This window comes from Populus trichocarpa, chromosome 6 (assembly GCF_000002775.5).
Source record: "Populus trichocarpa isolate Nisqually-1 chromosome 6, P.trichocarpa_v4.1, whole genome shotgun sequence".
Lineage (NCBI taxonomy): Eukaryota > Viridiplantae > Streptophyta > Magnoliopsida > Malpighiales > Salicaceae > Populus > Populus trichocarpa.
Window position 1 is genome coordinate 23,318,598 of NC_037290.2, and position 19,410 is coordinate 23,338,007.

At 31.6% G+C, this 19,410-nt stretch overlaps 1 protein-coding gene across 1 annotated transcript; it reads left to right on the top strand.

The window, feature by feature from the left end:
- Window positions 1-9,404: 9,404 nt before the first annotated feature.
- On the top strand, window positions 9,405-17,856 carry LOC7470702 (probable serine/threonine-protein kinase SIS8). Its single transcript, XM_024603797.2, has 13 exons — window positions 9,405-10,140; window positions 11,465-11,902; window positions 12,114-12,217; window positions 12,743-13,881; window positions 15,138-15,178; window positions 15,619-15,687; window positions 15,802-15,902; window positions 16,484-16,562; window positions 16,638-16,736; window positions 16,870-16,938; window positions 17,041-17,090; window positions 17,195-17,371; window positions 17,449-17,856. Exons 1-13 carry the CDS (start codon window positions 9,742-9,744, stop codon window positions 17,555-17,557), a joined length of 2,874 nt encoding a protein of 957 aa, XP_024459565.1. The 5' UTR covers window positions 9,405-9,741; the 3' UTR covers window positions 17,558-17,856.
- Window positions 17,857-19,410: the final 1,554 nt, after the last annotated feature.

Below are 19,410 nucleotides of genomic sequence, written 5' to 3' on the forward strand. Positions count from 1 at the left end.
CCATTGCTCTCTCCCTCTCTCATACTGTGCCGAGACCGTCTTAATTGATGTCTGTCTAATGAGAAACAAGCATTTACCCCACTTGTCTAATAAAAAAGACACCGCCTTGCCAATGCGAAGGTTGAGTTTATCATGCAATAGGAAACTACCTTTCGTATGCACCAAAGTCTGGTAACGTTTCGCCATGGGACCCCTTCTGTTAGCCTGGAAATGTGATTGAAATGGGGCTCCGAGACCAGAATGTTTGTGCAATGCGAAAGGTGAAACAGAATGGAAATCCGAGTTTCAAGCTCTGCAGAAGACAAATCTGTCTTCACTGTTGTAGCTTTGCCTCACTGCATGCAAGAGCATAGCATATAGCATGTCGGAACTGAAAGCGTGGTCTGGAAAGAAAGAACAGTAGTTGTTTTTTAAAGGGTTTTTTTGTTTGAAAATATATTTTTTTATATTTTAAAATTATGTTTTATATCATGACGTCAAAACCATAAGGCAAAAGTAAGTTATTTTATACATATGGTCAGATTGGACTGATTTCTTGTTCAATGCAATGATTGAAAGGAGCTATTTTATGCTTAGTAGTTGTTAATTGTTCTTTGTTGTAGAGAGATTTGAGCCTAACACTTCTCAAGAACATGCCTAACACTTCTCAAGAACATGTTATAAGTTTAGTGGCTGTTGTTCATGGTTGGGATGTCAATTAATTAATGTAAGTTAGGACGTCAGTTCAATTACTTAAACTCAGGGCCAAACATGAACAAATTCCTGGAAAGATTCTATAATGTTTCCCATGTTTGATGTCTGATCAATCAATATCTATTTATCTATCTTCATATACAAAAAGATAGCAAGATTTATTCGAGTGATGCGAACCCCTATGACCGTATCATGGAGTTTATTATCCGACAAGTGGAGCAATATGATTAGTTCATGTGTCTTGTATGAAAATTCTCCATCTATCACTTCTATGTAAATTAAGGATAGAGAAATTGCTCGTAGTTTGTTTTCAACAAAATAAACTTTAAATGAATTTTTTTTTTACAATATGTTTATTATTAATTACTTTTATCTTGAACAAATGATAGATTATATTAGAAGTTTTTATTTAAGATGTATATTCTATTTTTTATTGAACATAAAATAAAATAAAAAAGATTTTAATATCCAACCGATCCATTTTAAGCTCTTAAATTATTTAAAAGTTTATTTAAATATAAATATTAAATTATATTTTATTTATATATTTATGAGTTTTCAATCAAGTCCTCTTTAAATAAAATACAAAATCATGTGATTTACTAGGTTGGAGACTTGACCTTAAATATAAGGATAAATTGAACTTATTCCTCTTAATGTATAGATATAGGACATTATTGCAATTAAATCAAAAGTGATGAGGACTTTTTTTTCTAAAAAAAGTCAATAGATTGAAAAAAAAGTCGGAGAAGTTTGTTTTCCAACAAGTTTATATAAAAGGAATAACACTTTGGAGAGAGATCTTGATAAGTTAACCGACATCATGTTTTATATAAGAAAAATGGAAAATATGTTCTTTCTTTCTTTCTTTATTTGTTTTTAAATCATTTGAATATAAAGTTTATTTTTACTTTAAAAAAACAATGAAACGATATTCTAATTTTAAAATCTTTATTTATATCATTGTACTTGCCGCAGCAGCAACAACAATAATAGTAATAATAATAGAAAACTTTAATTTAGTCCCAAACCTATATATTTATTATCAATTGGGTTACAAATCTATAAATTAGGTCTCTAACATTTCCTGCATTTTTTAAATGTGTATTTTTGTCAATTTCTTTTAATAGTTTAAGTTTAATTTGCTTATTTTATACACTAAAATGGTGCCTGTTTGAAGAAAATTGATGTAAAGTTGATGAACATTAACATTTTTTTTTATCTATTGCGCATATTTATGCACTAAAATGGCATCAATTTGATGAAATTTAATGAAAATGTTGGTGAACATTTATAAAAATACTTGATTGGGATTTTTTTAAAAACGTTTGGGACATAAAAATATTCAATTGAGAATGAATATATAGATTTGGGACTAAATTGAGATTTTCACTAATAATAATAATAATAATAATAGAATTATTCTACTTTTATTAATTGTTGATAGATTCAATGTATTGAGGATATCTATCAATAAAATCATTATAGTTAAGGTAGATTGTTTTTTGTTTTGTTTTCAAAATTTTGAAAGCATGTTACAAAAAGTTGTTTGTTTTCAATAAAATAAAAACTAGTAACAAGTGTTAAAAACTAAAAACGGTTTTCAAAAGTTTATAAAATAAGTTTTTTTAATGCAATGAGCCTATAATTTGGGAGTCACATTGAGTTAAAAGTATTAAAAAACCTGCAAAAGCAATGAAACAAATGAGGATAATATTTGATAAGAAAAACTAAAAAAAAGATGTAATTTAATGAAAAAAATAAAATAAATATCAATTAAAAAATAAAAACCAAAATTTAAAGATTAAAAAAATCATAGGGGATGAAATTGAAAACATATGTGAAAACCAAGTGAACCCAGACAGGCATCATGGATATGATCAAATTTTAAAAAGCACGCAACCTATGAAACCTTGAATCTGGGTCCTATCAAGAAATTTATTATAAGCTAATTTAAAAATATAATATATGACCTACGACATGAAATCAGGATGTCCCTATAAATAGAAAAAAAAAACACTAGCGAAAAAATATAAACAAAACACTTTAAAAAAAATATGAAAGTCGACTTGAGTTAATCCTTCAGATCTATTACCCGGGTCATGAGACTCGGGTGACGTCATTAAAGACAAACCTGAAAAAAAACAAAGAAGCAAGGTTCTTAATAAAACAAACATTGAGGAATGAAATTGAGAAAAAAAAATCAATGCAAAAAAAAAGCAATTAAAAGAATTAGAACTAAATTTGACATAAAAAAGTAAATGAAATTAAATATCTAGGAAAAAAATCTAATGAATCAAATGTTCAGGGATGAAATTGTACAAAACAAATCCATTAATAAAATGATTTAAAAAATAGCAATTAAAAGAATTAGGATCAAATTTGACATAAAAATTAAATGAAAATAAATACCTATGGTGGAATAAAAAAAAAACAATCAAGAAAATGATTCAAAACAAAACAAATAAAAATTAAAAGAATAAAAACCAAATGATCATGAATTGAAATAAAAAATAAAATCAATTAGAAACAATCAATTTGAATAAAACAATTGCAAATAAGAGAAGAGAGACTAAATCAAAAGAAAAAATAAATTGAAAGGTTGGTATAAATTTTTGCATGGCCAACACGCAATTCGATGAAAAAAGAGAAGGAAAAGAAAGAAAGGAAAAGAAAAACAATTTCAGGCCGAACTACCATACACACGCTACCCATAGAAGAAAAGGATGTTAAGACAAATCAAATGATACGACGGAATCACGATTACAACCGTTGGAGTCAGTCACACGTGTGTGAGGCACACGTTAGCAACTTTTTTTATTTTTTTGGATGTAAAGACCAAAAATACTTTTAGGACTAAACAATATTAACAACCAAACCATGGTGAAATTACAACCAAGCCCCGAAAGTCAAGGCTAAAAAATTTGAATTGTAAGGGTAATGTAATAATTCAACTGTTTTATAAAAATTGAAAATACAGAAATATGTTGTGCAAAAAGCATTAGATTATTTTATTAAAGGGTTACATTAGTACTTTCACTGTGCATTTAAAAATTTAATTACCAAAATAACCCCGTCCAATTCTCAAAAGATATTTATGTCATGATGAAAAGATCATCCTACCCCCAAAGCTAAGGCAAAAGATAAAATAACCAAGGGACAAAAAAGTCATTATATTATTGTAGTGAATAATGTTTCGTGTCTTGGGAAAATGTAAAACCCCTAGGAGAATTAGTGTTTTGGATAATATTTTTTTTTCAAGGTACTTTGTTTTACTAGAAACTAGCATGACAAGCTAGATCAATGATGATTTTTCCCTTTTTAAAGAAAATTATTGAATTATTTATTAGGGGTAATATGATCTTTTCACATGTCCATTAGTTATTATCATACTGATCGAGGAAAACTCAGTCTTTTTATATTTTTAAAGTGCAATAAAATAACTAAATTGCGCTTGAAAGCAAAAATTATTTAACTGATATTTAAGACATTTTTCATATTTTCACTTTTTAAAAACATTGTAAAATGACTAAATTACCCTTAAAAGTTAAAAAAAAATAACTCGCGTCCATGGGCTTTTTTATATTTTCACTTTGGTTTTTTTACTTATAATTAATTTGACTTAAAGGCAATTTGGTGTTTTAATGAATATAAAATACAATTTAAAAACAAAACTAGCAGGCCTGTGCAGAGCATGTGCTAGTAAATAGGCAACGCTCGTGCCCTTTTTGCATTGGCATGGAATCGTCTCAATGACCCCTCCCTCTGTTCCTAGGTAGTGTGAGTGGCTTATGAACGACGAATGGTGCCAAAAGAAAAAAAGATAGGGCTATTAGGGTTTTTTTTTTGTGTGAGAGAGTGTTTTGGTGTGTATGAGGTGTTTTTTTTTTTTCTTTCTAATGCTCCAAATAATTTTTCTCCCTTTTAATTTCTCCTCCCTCTTTTTTGTGTGGTACAATCACCTATTTATAGACAAGATAAAATTTTTCGTTTTCTTTTAATTGCTTGGTCTCCAAGCAAACTTGGTGATCGGAGAACCTAAAATCACTTTGGTCCCTTATTTTCTTTCTTTGCAGTTTGCTCTCCTTATCCAAATATTTTATGTTTTTTTTTTGTATTTGATATTTTTTTCTTAAAAAAAACAATGTCAATGTCGACTAAATAAGAAAAATTGATCAATGATTTTGAAATAAGTGCGTTAAAAACCGAACGTGTCAAAAGTAAGTTTTTTATTTTTTAATTCTTTTGAAAAGATGTTGAAAATTCCAAAACAATTCAAATATATCAAAAATATATTTTTTGAATTTTTATTATTTTTTATTTAAAAAATAAATAAGAAAAAGTTGGTCAAAATATCGGGTCATGACAATTACCATTGTTTCTTATTTTCTTTATTTAATATCAAAGTTTTTTTAATCATGTTATGAAATTAACAAAGTTTATTAAACTCAGTTAAGTCAATAACTCAAATCTCATATTTTTCTTATTTCTTTAAAACCATTAGCGTTGTTTGAATATCTTTTTTTAATGTTAGACAAGATTTGACCCGGCTCACGATGTAGTATGAACCATCTATCTAGTTTATTCCGGTTGATATAGTTATGGTTTTGTTAATATTTGTTTTATATAAAATATACCAATTCATTGATAATACAAATCAAATAAATGCATCACCATTTTTATGACACAATAATATTAAAAATTAATAAGGAAGCTACAACTTGTTACATTGAAAAATTAAACGAAACCATCTTTTATAAGAATGATGATTGATGGCCTTCTAGTTAGCAAATCATCTCTTGACAGAGGTTATAAAAAATTCAAGCCCAAAATATATATATATTTTTTATATCACACATGGTTGAGTTATCATTATAAATCAATAGAAGAATTAGGAGTATATTAACCTTTTTCATACTAAAAGACTCGAGGGTGGTTTTTTCTTCTTTTGCATTTTTCCTTTTTTCTTCTTTAATTTTTTTTTAATTGTATCTTTTTTTATTTGATTGATTTTAACTTTGTGTTCATGAATTGTTTTAGGAGGTTATTACAATCTTAAATAAATATTCTGATATTTGATTTGTATTAGTTTGTGCTTGATTTTATGAGTATTTATTTCTATTATTATATAATTGAATAAAAATAGTTTAAAAAAATATTTTTAAACCCAGTGGAATCTATCTCTCGGATCGTGGATTTAACGGTTTAAGTCGCGAAGCTTAGGTTAATTAAATATATCATTGTCTCAATATTAAAAAAATATTATTTTATATTTTTTTTTAAAATCAAACGATATTTTTTTACTTGTTGTTCGAATTGTTTTTGAACTTCCAAGTCAATTAATTACGTTGAGATAATTTTTATATAATTTAATTTTAAATTTAGATTAGATAATAAATCGGATTAGAAGGTTTTAATGTTAATATATTAAACTGAGTTTAATAACAACGTTGACTTCAAATTTTTTTTAAGTTTATTTTTTTTATTTAAGTCACAATAGAGGGCAGCCCTGTAGATTAGTAATAATGCTAGTTTTTTAAAGGATATCGAAAACACAAAGAAAAAATCTCATTTATAATAACTAAAATACACAAATAAATATTAATAAGAAACAGCAGTTTTTATATATATTTAAAAGAAAGGACAGATAACATGTATTGATGAGGTGGAGCATACGTGATAATCATACCTTGATTTAGGAAATAAAACTTTTAAAAATATCCTATTTTGATAATTTAATAGCACCTATGTTGAAAGAAAAAAACTCTCGTTTGTATATTTTCACAAATCTTATCCACTACGGAATTTATCGAAGAGAGAAAACTGTCGGCTATGCCATTCTGGCACATGAGTCTAAGTGACCCTTCACTTTCATGGACTTTTATTTTTTCTTGAATTTGAGGATTTATTTTTAAATAATTAAAAATCCTAATAAAATAAAAATAGGTTAAAAAAATATTTGAAACTTAGTGCAATTTAAACACAGCTGTTTTTTTAAATATCATTTATGTAAAAAAGTTTAAACTCTAGTCCAACTTTTACATAACTTGTTTCTTTTTACGGTAAAAACACGGTTTTTAATTGAATTTATTTTATTTAAAATTAAATTTTTTAGTGTATTTAAATTATTTTGATATCAAAAATAAAATTTTAAAAATATTTTTTTAATATATATATTTTTAAATATAATTTAAAAAATAATCGCGGCTACCATTCTAAATACAATAAAAATCTTTACCAGCTCCGACTTCTAATTTGAAGGCAACCTTTTATGAATTCCATGGTCAATCTCACGACTAGTTTATTGCCAGCCAAGTTTATCCACTATTATAACCTTACAATTTAAGCTTTCATCTTTGCTAATGTGCGCACATATATAGCCAAAAAAGAAAGATAACTGCCATTCAATATTTCCTGCCCGTGGTCCTCTTGCCAATTCTACTGCCTTGCAAGTGGATTGTATTCCACGGGAGTATGCCGTAGGCGCGTGAGAGGGAATATTCTGCTGACTATTTCAAGTGAAAAATATAGATACGATAAATTATTTTGATTTTTGTTATATACACTAGATCAATAATGTTCTAGATTTTATCATTAATTTTGATTTAATTTTTTGAATTAAATGATAAAAGAAAACAATAAAAAATAAATTATTTCTATTTTTATTATATACACTAGATTATCATATAAATATAATTTGAATTGCGGACATGGATAAAGAATTTAAAATCATTTCTTATTGGAGGGCTAGTTGGAAAAAAATTTAGAGAATTAATTTTATCTAATGTGAAGTAGAGGAATAACACTACTAAGAATATTTTAGTTCATTCTTAGATTTTTCTTATAAAATATTTTCAAGTAAACTGACAGAAAAATACTCATTTGATAAATTCAAATCCTTGCCTAGTTTATTTAAAAAACAAATCTTCATATAATGTTACAATTCTTTTTTGTCTTCTTTAATTTCTTAATGAATTATATTAGATTTAAATATGACAAGAGTATGCTAATTTCACTTCTCGAAAAAAGATTTATAAATTGCTGAAAAACACTTAGGCAAAAAAAAAATTTAAATTTAGAAACTCGCACGAGGGTTTTTTAATAATTTATATAAAAATACCTGCTAAAGGGTAGATTTAAATTTCTTACCATGAAAATATTTTCACCTGTTTATATAATAATATCTACTAAAAAGATAGGTTGAATATAAAATTAAATAAAAAACAATTAAATTTACAAGGATAGAACAAAAACTAAACCTAAGAATATAATAAGCTAATTTTTCAAAATAAAACTATTGAGATTAGGATATGGTTAGCGCTAAGCTGATGTACAAATACGAAAACTTGGAGAGAAGAAATACTAAAGGAAAGGTCAATTCAAAAACAACACACAAGCCTCTCGTTTCCATGTGTGGCCAGATATGTATCTTCTTAGCTAGATACGTATCTACAGAGTATGTACAGCAAGTCGTTTACATTCACTCGAAAATGATTCCATGCGGTGCAGGTCTATCTACAAGCATTGCACCCTAATGCAAACCTACCATATTCATATTCTAGAACGATTGGTTTTACGTTTTAAAAAATATATTTTTTTATTTTTATTTATTGAAAATTAATATTTTTTTATTTTCATATCATTTTAATATATTAATATAAAAAATAAAATTTTAAAAATAAAAAATATTTTAAAATATAATTGTTATTATAATACCAAACAGACTCTTAGTCGTTCTCTTTCTAAGTTTTTTTATTTATTTAAAGTGCGTGAAAAATGTTTTTTTTTAATGCATGAAATATGCTCTAAAACTCCTTGACTAATTGTTCATGTTTCGTAGATTAAGATTGAATAAAAAATAAAAAAATTAATATTTTTTTAATTAATATTAACTATGAACTTTATTTATATGGAAATGCTTTAAACGTGTAAAAATAAATGCTTGTTAGGGTTAACTAAATATAATAGTATAAATTATATTAATCTCAAAACATATGTTCATAACCATTTTGATTTCACTTAAATTCTAGTTAAAAAAAACTAAAAGGCAATCTCACATGATCTTGATACTTATGTTACTATAGAGCACATGACAAATAGGTTTATTAATATAAGATTCAAACTATCATTAAATACATTTTATTTAATCATAAAAAAGATTTCAGAAGTTTTTTATATTTTTAATAACATGTATACTACATAATTAAAACACAGATGTGAGTATCAATTAAACTTTAATTTATTTAACTTTTACCATCTTAGAGTAATAAGAATCACTCAAATTATAAATTAATATTTAATTAAACAAAATTAAGAAAAAAAAACTTTTTATGATCTCAATAGCTCTCAATACCTACGCTATAAGGATACCTAAAAGATATATGTATGATATGAAATGGAAATCATTTTCAAATATATTTATTTAACTATATATAAGCTCTCAATTTCTTTCTAGATTCATATAATTAAATAAGAGCTTAAAACCTTGTTTCCATTCTCTAAAAAAGGAAAAAAAAGAAAGAAGACCTCTTGTACTCCAACAAATCCAACGACCACCTAAAATCTACCATTTGAACGGTCAAGATGAAACAAAGGGCACCGCAACAGCACATAGAGTAACATACACTAGAAACATTGTGGGGTCATTGACTTGAGAGGATGTAAGGGGAAAAAAATAGCAAAGAAAACAGACAGTATTCACCCACTAGAGTTTAGTCTTAAAAAAAAAAAAAACATTTTCTTTTCCTGTTGGTGTCGGCTGATACAGAGAGAATACAATTGGAGGGAATGGATTTTGAGCGGTCAAGTCTCTCTCCTTCTCCCTCTCGCTCAACAATTTATTGATGGATGTATAAACACATGCTCCTGCTCCTGCTCCTGCTCGTATTTAGCTTCAAGAACAGGAGTGCGCTCGTTAAGTGAATCTTCCTCTTTCTCCTCTGTGTGCGTAGCTTAACCCACCACTCAAAACACAGACATAAATAAATAAAAAAACAAAAAAAAACTGATATATATATATATATAGTTATTTATTTTTGTTAATGATCCATGTCAAAGATGAAGCATCTACTAAGAAAGCTCCACATCGGTGACCATCACAACCGATTAGGTGGCGAGACCCGACCCGTTTCGAGTTCAAGTACCAGTGCCAGTACGACTCCGAGTCCGTCAGATGGAAGAATCGAGGCCGTTGAGTCCGCGGCAGTGGATCGGACGGACGTGGAAGCGATTAGTGGTACTGATAGTACTGGAATTGATTTTAATTTACTAGAGGAGGAATTCCAAATGCAATTGGCCTTGGCGATTAGTGCTTCGGATCCGGATTCGATTCAGGATGCGGAATCTGCTCAGATCGATGCTGCTAAGCGGATTAGTCTACGGAGCAGTCCCGTGGTCCCGGTTAATGATGCTGATTCTCTTGCCGAATCTCTCTCACTCAGATATGGGGTACGTTGTTGACTATTTGGTTAGTTTTTTGACTTCTGGATCTTATTTTTGGTTATTTCGCTGGATTTTGTCTTTGCATTTCCTGTTTTTGATCAGTTCTGTCGATTTTAATTTTCTTGGTTTAGGGTTTTGATTGATGCATAGCGTTGCGGTTTTGATAGTTGGTTTAGGGTTCTGCATTTTCATGCACGAATCAGTTTAGTAATTATAGAATTTGCTTGTTTTTTGTTTGAGGTACTTATTTTATGGACTGATATTAATGTGCTAAATGTAGAGCTGTTTTATTATTATTATATTTTTTTTGTGGATGATTAATCTCATTTCTACAGATAACTTGCGTTGAATAACAAGTTTGATTTGTTAATTGCTGCCTGTTTTCCTTAATTGGTGAGAAAGGGAATTTTCCGAAGAAAAATGTTTAACAAAAACTTCGTGTTTGCTAAAGAGGGCAAGGAATGGAAAGAAATTAAATTCAAGTGAGTAATGGAAATTAATTGAATTCCTAGTTTCATGCTACCTGTTGTTGGGTTCTTGTGGATTGTGATTAAAGTGACTGGTCTTGATTTAGTTGATTCGTTGTTTATTTAGCTCCGAGGGCTCTGTTTATACAAAGCAGAATAATTTTGGCTTGTGGTGTTTATGGAAGGAAAATAGTAATGAAGCATTAGAGTGAATAAAACCTAAATTTCCCAAATGTTTGTGTGGTTTGCTTGGGGCTCTGAGATTTGCATTGTGAATTTTACGGAATGGAAGTGCTTGATAATAATTTGGCAGAACGAAAATGAACCTGTTAGATGTCTGTAGGCAAGTTTATGCAATCTCCTCAGATCTTTCTTGCAATGGCTACTAAACAATTGCAAGCTATCTGCTTTATTTTTTTCCCTAGCTAAGAGTGCCAAGCAAAGGCTCATTTATTTTTATAATCAATGTAAACATAGTGAGATGATCTTCCAATACAAGTCCCGGCGTACCTTTTTCTAGTGATTTTCTACACTTCTTTATTATAGTTGTTTGTGAACTAAGCTTTTCTAGGTTGGCTTTATGCATACATGCATATAAGTTCTATGCAGCATAGAAAAAAAATTATCCAACCTGGCAAAAATAAAGGTGAAGGCCAGTTGATCGAATTTTATTTCCTACGAACTACGGTGTTGAATAATCTAGTGCTTGAATTTCATTGTCATCCCTTGCTTACCATTTCCTAGCGCGAGTAGGAAAAAAGAAGCATAAAGTTCATTTTTTTCTTTACCTATGTATGTCACATGCAACATTGATGTTATATATCTAAAACATTCTACTGATTTCCCCCCTATCTTTCATGCAGAGCTATAGTGTTGTAAATTATAATGAAAAAGTGATGGATGGCTTTTATGATGTTTGCGGCGTTACCTCAAACTCGGTCATTCAAGGGAACATGCCATTTTTAGCGGATCTTCAAGCAATATCAGTTTCTGATGATGTTGATTATGAAGTGATCATGGTAAACCGCTTTGTTGATGCTGAACTGCGAGAGCTTGAGAAAAGAGCTTATATCATGTCCCTGGAAAGCAGATTCTCTGATGGCTTGGTTTCAAGTGGCTTGATCCAGAAAATTGCTGATGTTGTTGTTGATAGAATGGGTGGTCCTGTAAGTGATGCTGATGAGATGTCAAGCAGGTGGAAGAGGCGCAGCAAAGAGCTACAGAATGCTCTGAACTCTATCATCCTACCCCTTGGTTGTCTTGATGTTGGACTTTCTCGCCACAGGGCCCTGCTCTTTAAGGTTTTGAGATGTTTTAACTTCTGTTAAAAAGTTGATAAATGAACATACTGATTTTTTTTACTTAACATTGGGCATCCTGTCTGTTTAAAGTTTTAATATTTGTGATTTTGCTATTCAGAGAATATCTGAATCATCATTTGATCTGTTGATAGTGTTTTGGGTCCTTCAGAACAAATTGGACTCAAATTAACTATTTCATTTCTGGTGATAGGTGATAGCTGATAGGATTAATCTCCCGTGTATGCTGGTTAAAGGAAGCTACTATACTGGCACTGATGATGGAGCTGTAAATTTGATTAAGATTGATGATGGAAGGTGATTTTTTTTTCTTGGCTTTTGTTTTTCTGCCCATTTAATTTGGTGTCATGCCTTTTCAAGTGGTGCTGCAAAATGATTTCTATTGGTAATCATTACACGTGCTGGTGATGCTTGTTAATATTTTATTTTAGCATCTGGATTCTGGTTAATAAATCTCCAAGCTTTCTGTGTTGCCAGATAAACATGTATAAAGTAAAATCTCAAAAAAAATGCTGGATATTACTTTTGCAAGAAATGTTGAATATGAATAATCATCCTTGTTGCAGATGTCATTTTCTACATTGCATGCATTAGTTGCATATACTTTCTTTTTAAAGGCCCACTTTCCTTAAATTATAAAATTTTTGATTACCTATTTTGCATGAGAATGCTTATTAAAAAAGGCAGAGGTTCAATGCATGTTGTTTTGGTCCTTCCTCTCGACTGTTTTATATGTTTTAGCTGTCTAATCAAATTAACACTTATAGGTTTAAATGTTAAATGGGAATTTTTTGTAATTTTGTTTTTGATGAACTGGTGCAGTGAATACATTATTGATCTGATGGGTGCTCCTGGCACACTAATTCCTCCTGAGGTGCCCAGCAGCCATCTCCCAACTGCTGGATTTGACATAAGTGGTTTCGCCAGTCTTACAGAAACCCCTGAAGATTCAACTCCATTGATGGATCAAGGTTATGGGATTCTTGCATTTTCACCTAATAATCTGGATGTGATTCCCCAAGCTGGCACCTCAACATCAGGGCAAGGATTATTTGTCAGCATCAAAACAAATGAGGATGGTGTGAACTTGGTTGAGAAAAATCAAATTGAAAGATTTGAACATGATTTTGGGAAGCTTAGCTTATCAGGCACTGAAAAACCTTCATCTGCACAAAAAAATAGAGTTAAAAATGTTTCCAAGTATGTCATCAGTGCAGCAAAGAATCCAGATTTTGCTCAAAAATTACATGCTGTGTTGTTAGAGAGTGGGGCATCACCTCCTCCTAATTTGTTTTCAGACATGAACCTGGGTGAACCAAAGCTGCTTGAAAAGGTTCATCCAGAAAACGGGGTCAATCTTGACGATCGGCTTCGCTGTTGTTTAGATGACATGTTGACAGGGCGTGAACAGTCGCTTGCATCTTTAACTAGGGATGATACTTTAAAAAATGTTAGGTGTGATTGTGAACAAGAACAATTTGCTGAGGGCTCAGTGGATGAACTAAGAAGATTGATGAATGTCTTTAATTCTGATCCATCTCTCCCTTCTGATGTTACAAGTGAAGGATTTGTGCTTGTTGATAATAGAACAAACGAAAAATTGCAAACAGATAGCACTGTTGTGGACATGGTGTCTATTAATGCACCTGGAATGGCTGGAAGTTCTATGCATGAGAATCCACTTCATGCATTTTCCTTGCTCTCTGCATTGGAGCCTTGCCAATTACAACCTGAACATGCCTTGGTCAGTAGTGACAACCAGTGCTTTCAGGAGAACATGGGAAGGATTTTAAGCATGGATGCAGGCAAAGAATCTGCTTTGAAATTGATTGAAACAGCAAACAGTGGTCAGCATATTTCTTGCTGTGGTCACAGTGAGAGAATTAACCCTATGCTGGGGGAGGTAGCAGAATGGGAAATTCCATGGGAGGATCTTGAGATTGGTGAGCGTATAGGCATCGGTAAGAATTCCTTCTTTAATTTGATTTTATATAAGGAAGAAGAACCTGGTGGCAATTTTAGACTAGAGAATCATGTCTGAATTAAGGGGATCAGCCCCCCCTCCCCCCACCCCCTCCTGGTATATCTCTATTAAAGTTTCCCATTAATGCATGCTAGTCATACTACTGTGATATACACAAAGGATGTATTTGCACATGTAGTCCTATGGCTTAGTTGGTCAGTAATGACAGGCATGAGAATTGGCTGGTTATTAATATGTAAAACTTTTATGATTTTGTATGTCAAAAAAGGATCATTTGGACAAGGTTCTTACAATCAAAAAATGATCATTTGGATAAGGTATTCGTACAAGAGTTGGAATCAATTGAAATATTACAAAGACATGACACCCTGTGATCCAGTGTTATACAGTTGCTTACCAACAACAAAAAACCCTCAATCCCAAACTAGTTGGGGTTGGCTATATGGATCCTTTTGCACCATTCTGCATGACCATTGGATCCAGAATTGATCTCCTGCATAAACAGCTTGTGAGGTTCAATCATGCACATCTGTTATTTGGTTACGTCTTAGAAATGTATTAAAAGAAAAGAAAAGAAATACGCATTGATGAGATATAGAAATGGTTATTGAACTAGTCTCATAGGCATGGATGGCACTTCATTCCACTTATCTTTATCTCTCAAGTTCTAAGTTTATGAGTGAAAGTTGAATCTCTTACCATTGAACATATGGAAGCATTATCTAAATGCCATGTATTTGTAAAAATAAGGAAGCTGATCGATGACGCCGCTTTCACTTTTATTAAAATTATCAATCTAATTGAGTTTCACCTTTTGGAGGAATTGTGCTGCTGCCACTGCTGCTTTGCAATTGCAATTATATATGATAGGAGGCTGCCTACCAGCCCAAACAAACCTGGAAAAAGGTCAAGTGACGCTGGTAAAGATAGCCAGCCTGCTTCTCTGGACTTGGTTTCGAATATGAGACCAAATTTCTATCGAACATCCTACCTTGCCCTATTAAGCTTTGTAGTTTGCTATGCCTTTGAATTGTCTTGAATTCAGGCTGAGAAGACTTTGAAATCTACTGGTCAACATAGTAATACCTTTGAGGGTTTGATCCATTGATTTTATTAAGTAGGATATGATATCAGTTATAGATGTGCTTAGTTGTAGAATTGATGCATCTCTGAAGTATGAAATGTTTAAGTTATGATTGTTTAATAGTAATCTCATGATGCCCTGTTGTGCAGGTTCATACGGCGAGGTCTACCATGGGGATTGGAATGGCACTGTAAGTTAACCTTTGACACAATATGGGTATTTTGATGTTAACTTGCCATGAGATACTTCATAGTCTGACACATTGAATTGGATCCTTTCAACAAAATACTGACATTTGGTTATAGTTTACAATTCAATACTTATGCTACTACTTTTTGGCTACAACAATGATGATATCTGTGGAAATTGTCGAAATATGGCTTCACTATTCATGTGGGAAGATGGGTTGGTTTCAAAATTGTCACCTCCAGTAGTTTGTCTCACTCTCATGATGGTGGTCTGTGTTTGTTGAAACTGCATCTGTGGCTTACAGAATCACCAATCTATTCATTGACTCCAGCATAGGACTTACTTCCAGAAACTTAGTATTGTGACCTTACTGGTTCATCTGTTTTGTTTTAAAGGCTTTGCTCATATTGACCCCCCTTGATATCATTTTATTGATTACAGGAAGTTGCTGTGAAGAAATTTTTGGACCAGGATTTATCTGGTGATGCATTGGTTCAGTTCAAATGCGAAGTAAGCACTGGTTCTAGCTTCCTACATCATATATTAACTTTCATGCCCCAGCTATTCTAATAAAATTGCTTTCTTTATGACGTTCAAATAAGTTCTGCTCGCTGTTTAATGCAGGCTGAAATCATGCTAAGATTAAGACATCCTAACGTTGTTCTGTTCATGGGAGCAGTTACTCGCCCCCCACACTTATCAATACTGACGGAGTTCTTGCCCAGGTTAAAATTGCTTCCCCTAGAACAAAAAAAACCTGCTACTTTTTCTTGTTTCCAAGATTATTAAATTAAACCCCATACGTCGAATGCCTTAGTACTTCACTCTGGTATAATATTGAACTGAATAACCTATATGATAAAAATTTCAACCTGTTTACTTTTATATCTCAAATTTGTTTTAGAAGCATGATTCTCAAGCTTGTGGTCCCTCACCAGTTGTAGTTAAAATTGTGAATTTCACCTCAGTTTTGCTTGGGATGCATGCATCTTTGGGCATCTCACTGATATTTTATTTAATCTGTGATAACAATCAAATCACTAGCCTTGCCCAACCATTGTAATGCGCTTACCACCATGCAAGCCATATCAAAAGCATACATGTTCCATGGTTTATGCAAAATAGAGCATACTTTCAGCTTTTCTTTAAAGCAATGTTATATTAAAGGGTTCAGTCAAGGAGCTTTCGGAGTTCATTATTATCCTAGTCACTGCCACCAACTTTTTTAAATAAAATAGTTAATACTGAGTCGATTGTAAATTTATTTTTTCTCATACTCCTCTTGTTCCTCCTTATTGGTGTACAGGGGGAGTTTGTATAGGTTACTGCATCGTCCCCATTCTCAAGTTGATGAAAAGAGGCGTATGCGAATGGCTATTGATGTGGTATGAGTCAAATAATCTATTCTTCTTGTTAGTCCGATTATTTTCCGAAGTAAAGCTGGTTTCTTCTTTTTATAGGCCAAGGGAATGAATTACTTGCATACAAGCCATCCTACCATCGTGCATCGAGATTTAAAGTCTCCTAATCTCCTTGTTGATAAAAACTGGAATGTTAAGGTCTGGCTCTCAATTTCTTCTTTGGTTATGCACATGTTTACTTGGAAATTCAATGGACTGCTTTATCTTTTGCAGCTTTTTGGAAAGAAACCATGCATGTATTTCCAACATCTTATTAAATTTCTATCCACAGGTCTGTGATTTTGGATTGTCTCGTATCAAGCACCACACTTTTCTGTCTTCAAAGTCTACTGCTGGAACGGTTCGACTTCTTTGAAACATATAGCATGATAAACTCTTGTGATTCCATTTTCTGATTGTTTCCAACCAAATAATAAGCAAGAAGTTTGCCTTTTCAATGCAGCCTGAATGGATGGCACCTGAAGTTCTGAGAAATGAGCCAGCAAATGAGAAGTAAGGATACCAACCTGTATAAACATGCCAGCATGCTCCATTGCCAGAAGTTGCATCACAGGAAAATTCTCTAGCGCTAAAACTGTTGGCTTGCTTGCTTGCAGATGTGATATATACAGCTTTGGTGTGATACTATGGGAGTTGGCTACATGTCAAATCCCTTGGAAAGGCTTAAACCCAATGCAGGTTGTGGGAGCTGTTGGATTCCAAAATCGACATCTTGAAATTACAGAGGACATTGATCCAGCCATCGCCCAGATAATACGTGATTGTTGGCAATTGTGAGTTACAGACCAGGTCAATATTTTCATTTGAAATAACGTGTGCTGTGATGATGAATCCTTTGTTGTTTTTGCAGGGAGCCAAATTTACGACCCACTTTCGCAGAGCTTATATCCCGTCTTCTTCATCATGTTCAACATCTACTTGTTGAAACAACAAATTATAGAAACCAAACAGCAGACTGACTGGAACAATGCTTCCTCAATGATAGTTTGAGCTGTGTTTTGGCTCGAAGAGCTGGAGCAGCAGCAAGTTTTTTCATTTGATTTAAGTAGATAATACGGACTGGGAAGTGTTGGTTCATTCAAAGTGGGGACTCAGCACAGGCCCTTTCATTGATCACACAGTGGAGATCCTCCCAAGTTAAAAAAAAAACTGCAATATAAGTGCAGTGGAGGATTCCACGGAAAGTTTAAATAGGCAATGTCTTGTAAGAAATGAAAAAAAGAACAAAAAGAACAAAAAAAATTAACCATTCAACTAATCTGTGGTCCCGTGGAGGTCTTGTTTGGGTAAAGCAATCCCAACTCTGGAATTGTAAACATGTGATCCCAGCATATCATTGTGGACCTGCGGAATTGTAAAGCAAAAGAAAAAAAAAAAAAAAAAAGTTCTGGGCATGTATATTTTTCGAAAGTTATGTTCTGGGCTCGGCGCATCAAGCTGCTTGGATTTAAGTTGCCAACTAATATTTCATCAAACAATGCTGTGATCATCTGCAGGTTATAATGTGGAGCTATAACCTTTTAGACGCTAACAGGTATTTATGGCTTGCTGATCAATCTTTGCCTGGGATGAAATTGCTTCTGCATGTTTCCTGGTTCCATTTGCAACATTGAAGATCTTTCCTTTTCTTTTTGGACAAAATATAATATAGGGCAGTTTGGGACTGCGATTAAACTGTTCCTCAAAAATTTAAATGTTTTGTTTTTACTTAAAATTAATTTTTTAAATGTTTTTATATTACTTTATGTAATGATGTGAAGATAATTTTTAAAAAATAAAAAAAATATTATTTTACTTCATTTTCTAAAGCTACCACATTCCAATCCACCTTTAATATCTCTATTCTTTTAGTTATTTTGTAGCAAATTATTAATGCCACATCATTTCTTTTATTATTATGTTACATGATTTGGAAGTAGTAATTTCATATGAGGAAAATCAGCAAGATTCAGGATAAATTAGGTGATTAGCATAGTAAATTTTTAAAAAATTAGTAAATTGATATAGGTTCAAATTTTTTTTAGTGAAATAGCATAGTTTGAATTGTCATGCTTAGAAATAACGATATTTAATAGCGTTTTTAAAGTGCGATATAGTTAAACTGTGTTATTTTTTGCTCAACCAGTCAACAGATTCTAAAAATAATAAGGAAAGTCTCAAAACTACTAAAACCAAGAGGTCTCGACAAGATTCTTGATATTTAAAGATCCGATAGTCGGTGTAGCGACACAGTAGCTATTATAGGAAAAACAGTCTACGGAAAATCCTATAAAAATTTGAGCGCAGGTCAAAAGATATGGTTTTTTTAAGCTGTTATTCTGGTTCAGCGCGACCAGACCTCTTCTTGAACCTAAATCTATCACAATAGTTCATAAATGTATTTGTTAGGTTATTCACGTAATCTGTTTGGGGCAGATCCTCATTTAATTATGACAGACTCACACCTGACTCCTTATAATCCCTCACTACTGTTTGAAATTTTAATTGAAGTTTATTTTTAAGTCAACAAGTTGTACAAAGATATATATTTTAACTCATAAAATATATTTGAAAGAAAAACTTCATAAAATTATAGTTTTTGTGTGAAACGATTGACCGATTAATACAACTGGATTCAACTAGTGGACCGGTTGAGGTAGAAGATTAGAGTTTGATCATATTATATTTTAAAAACACAACATTTACTAAATACTAGCTTTGATACCCGCGCGATGCCGCGAGTTATTTTTTTTGCATAAAAAATATAAAAAATATAAAAATTTAAAAATCTTGGGTTTTTCTGCAAAGTTATACCCAAGAATCTTGGGTTTGG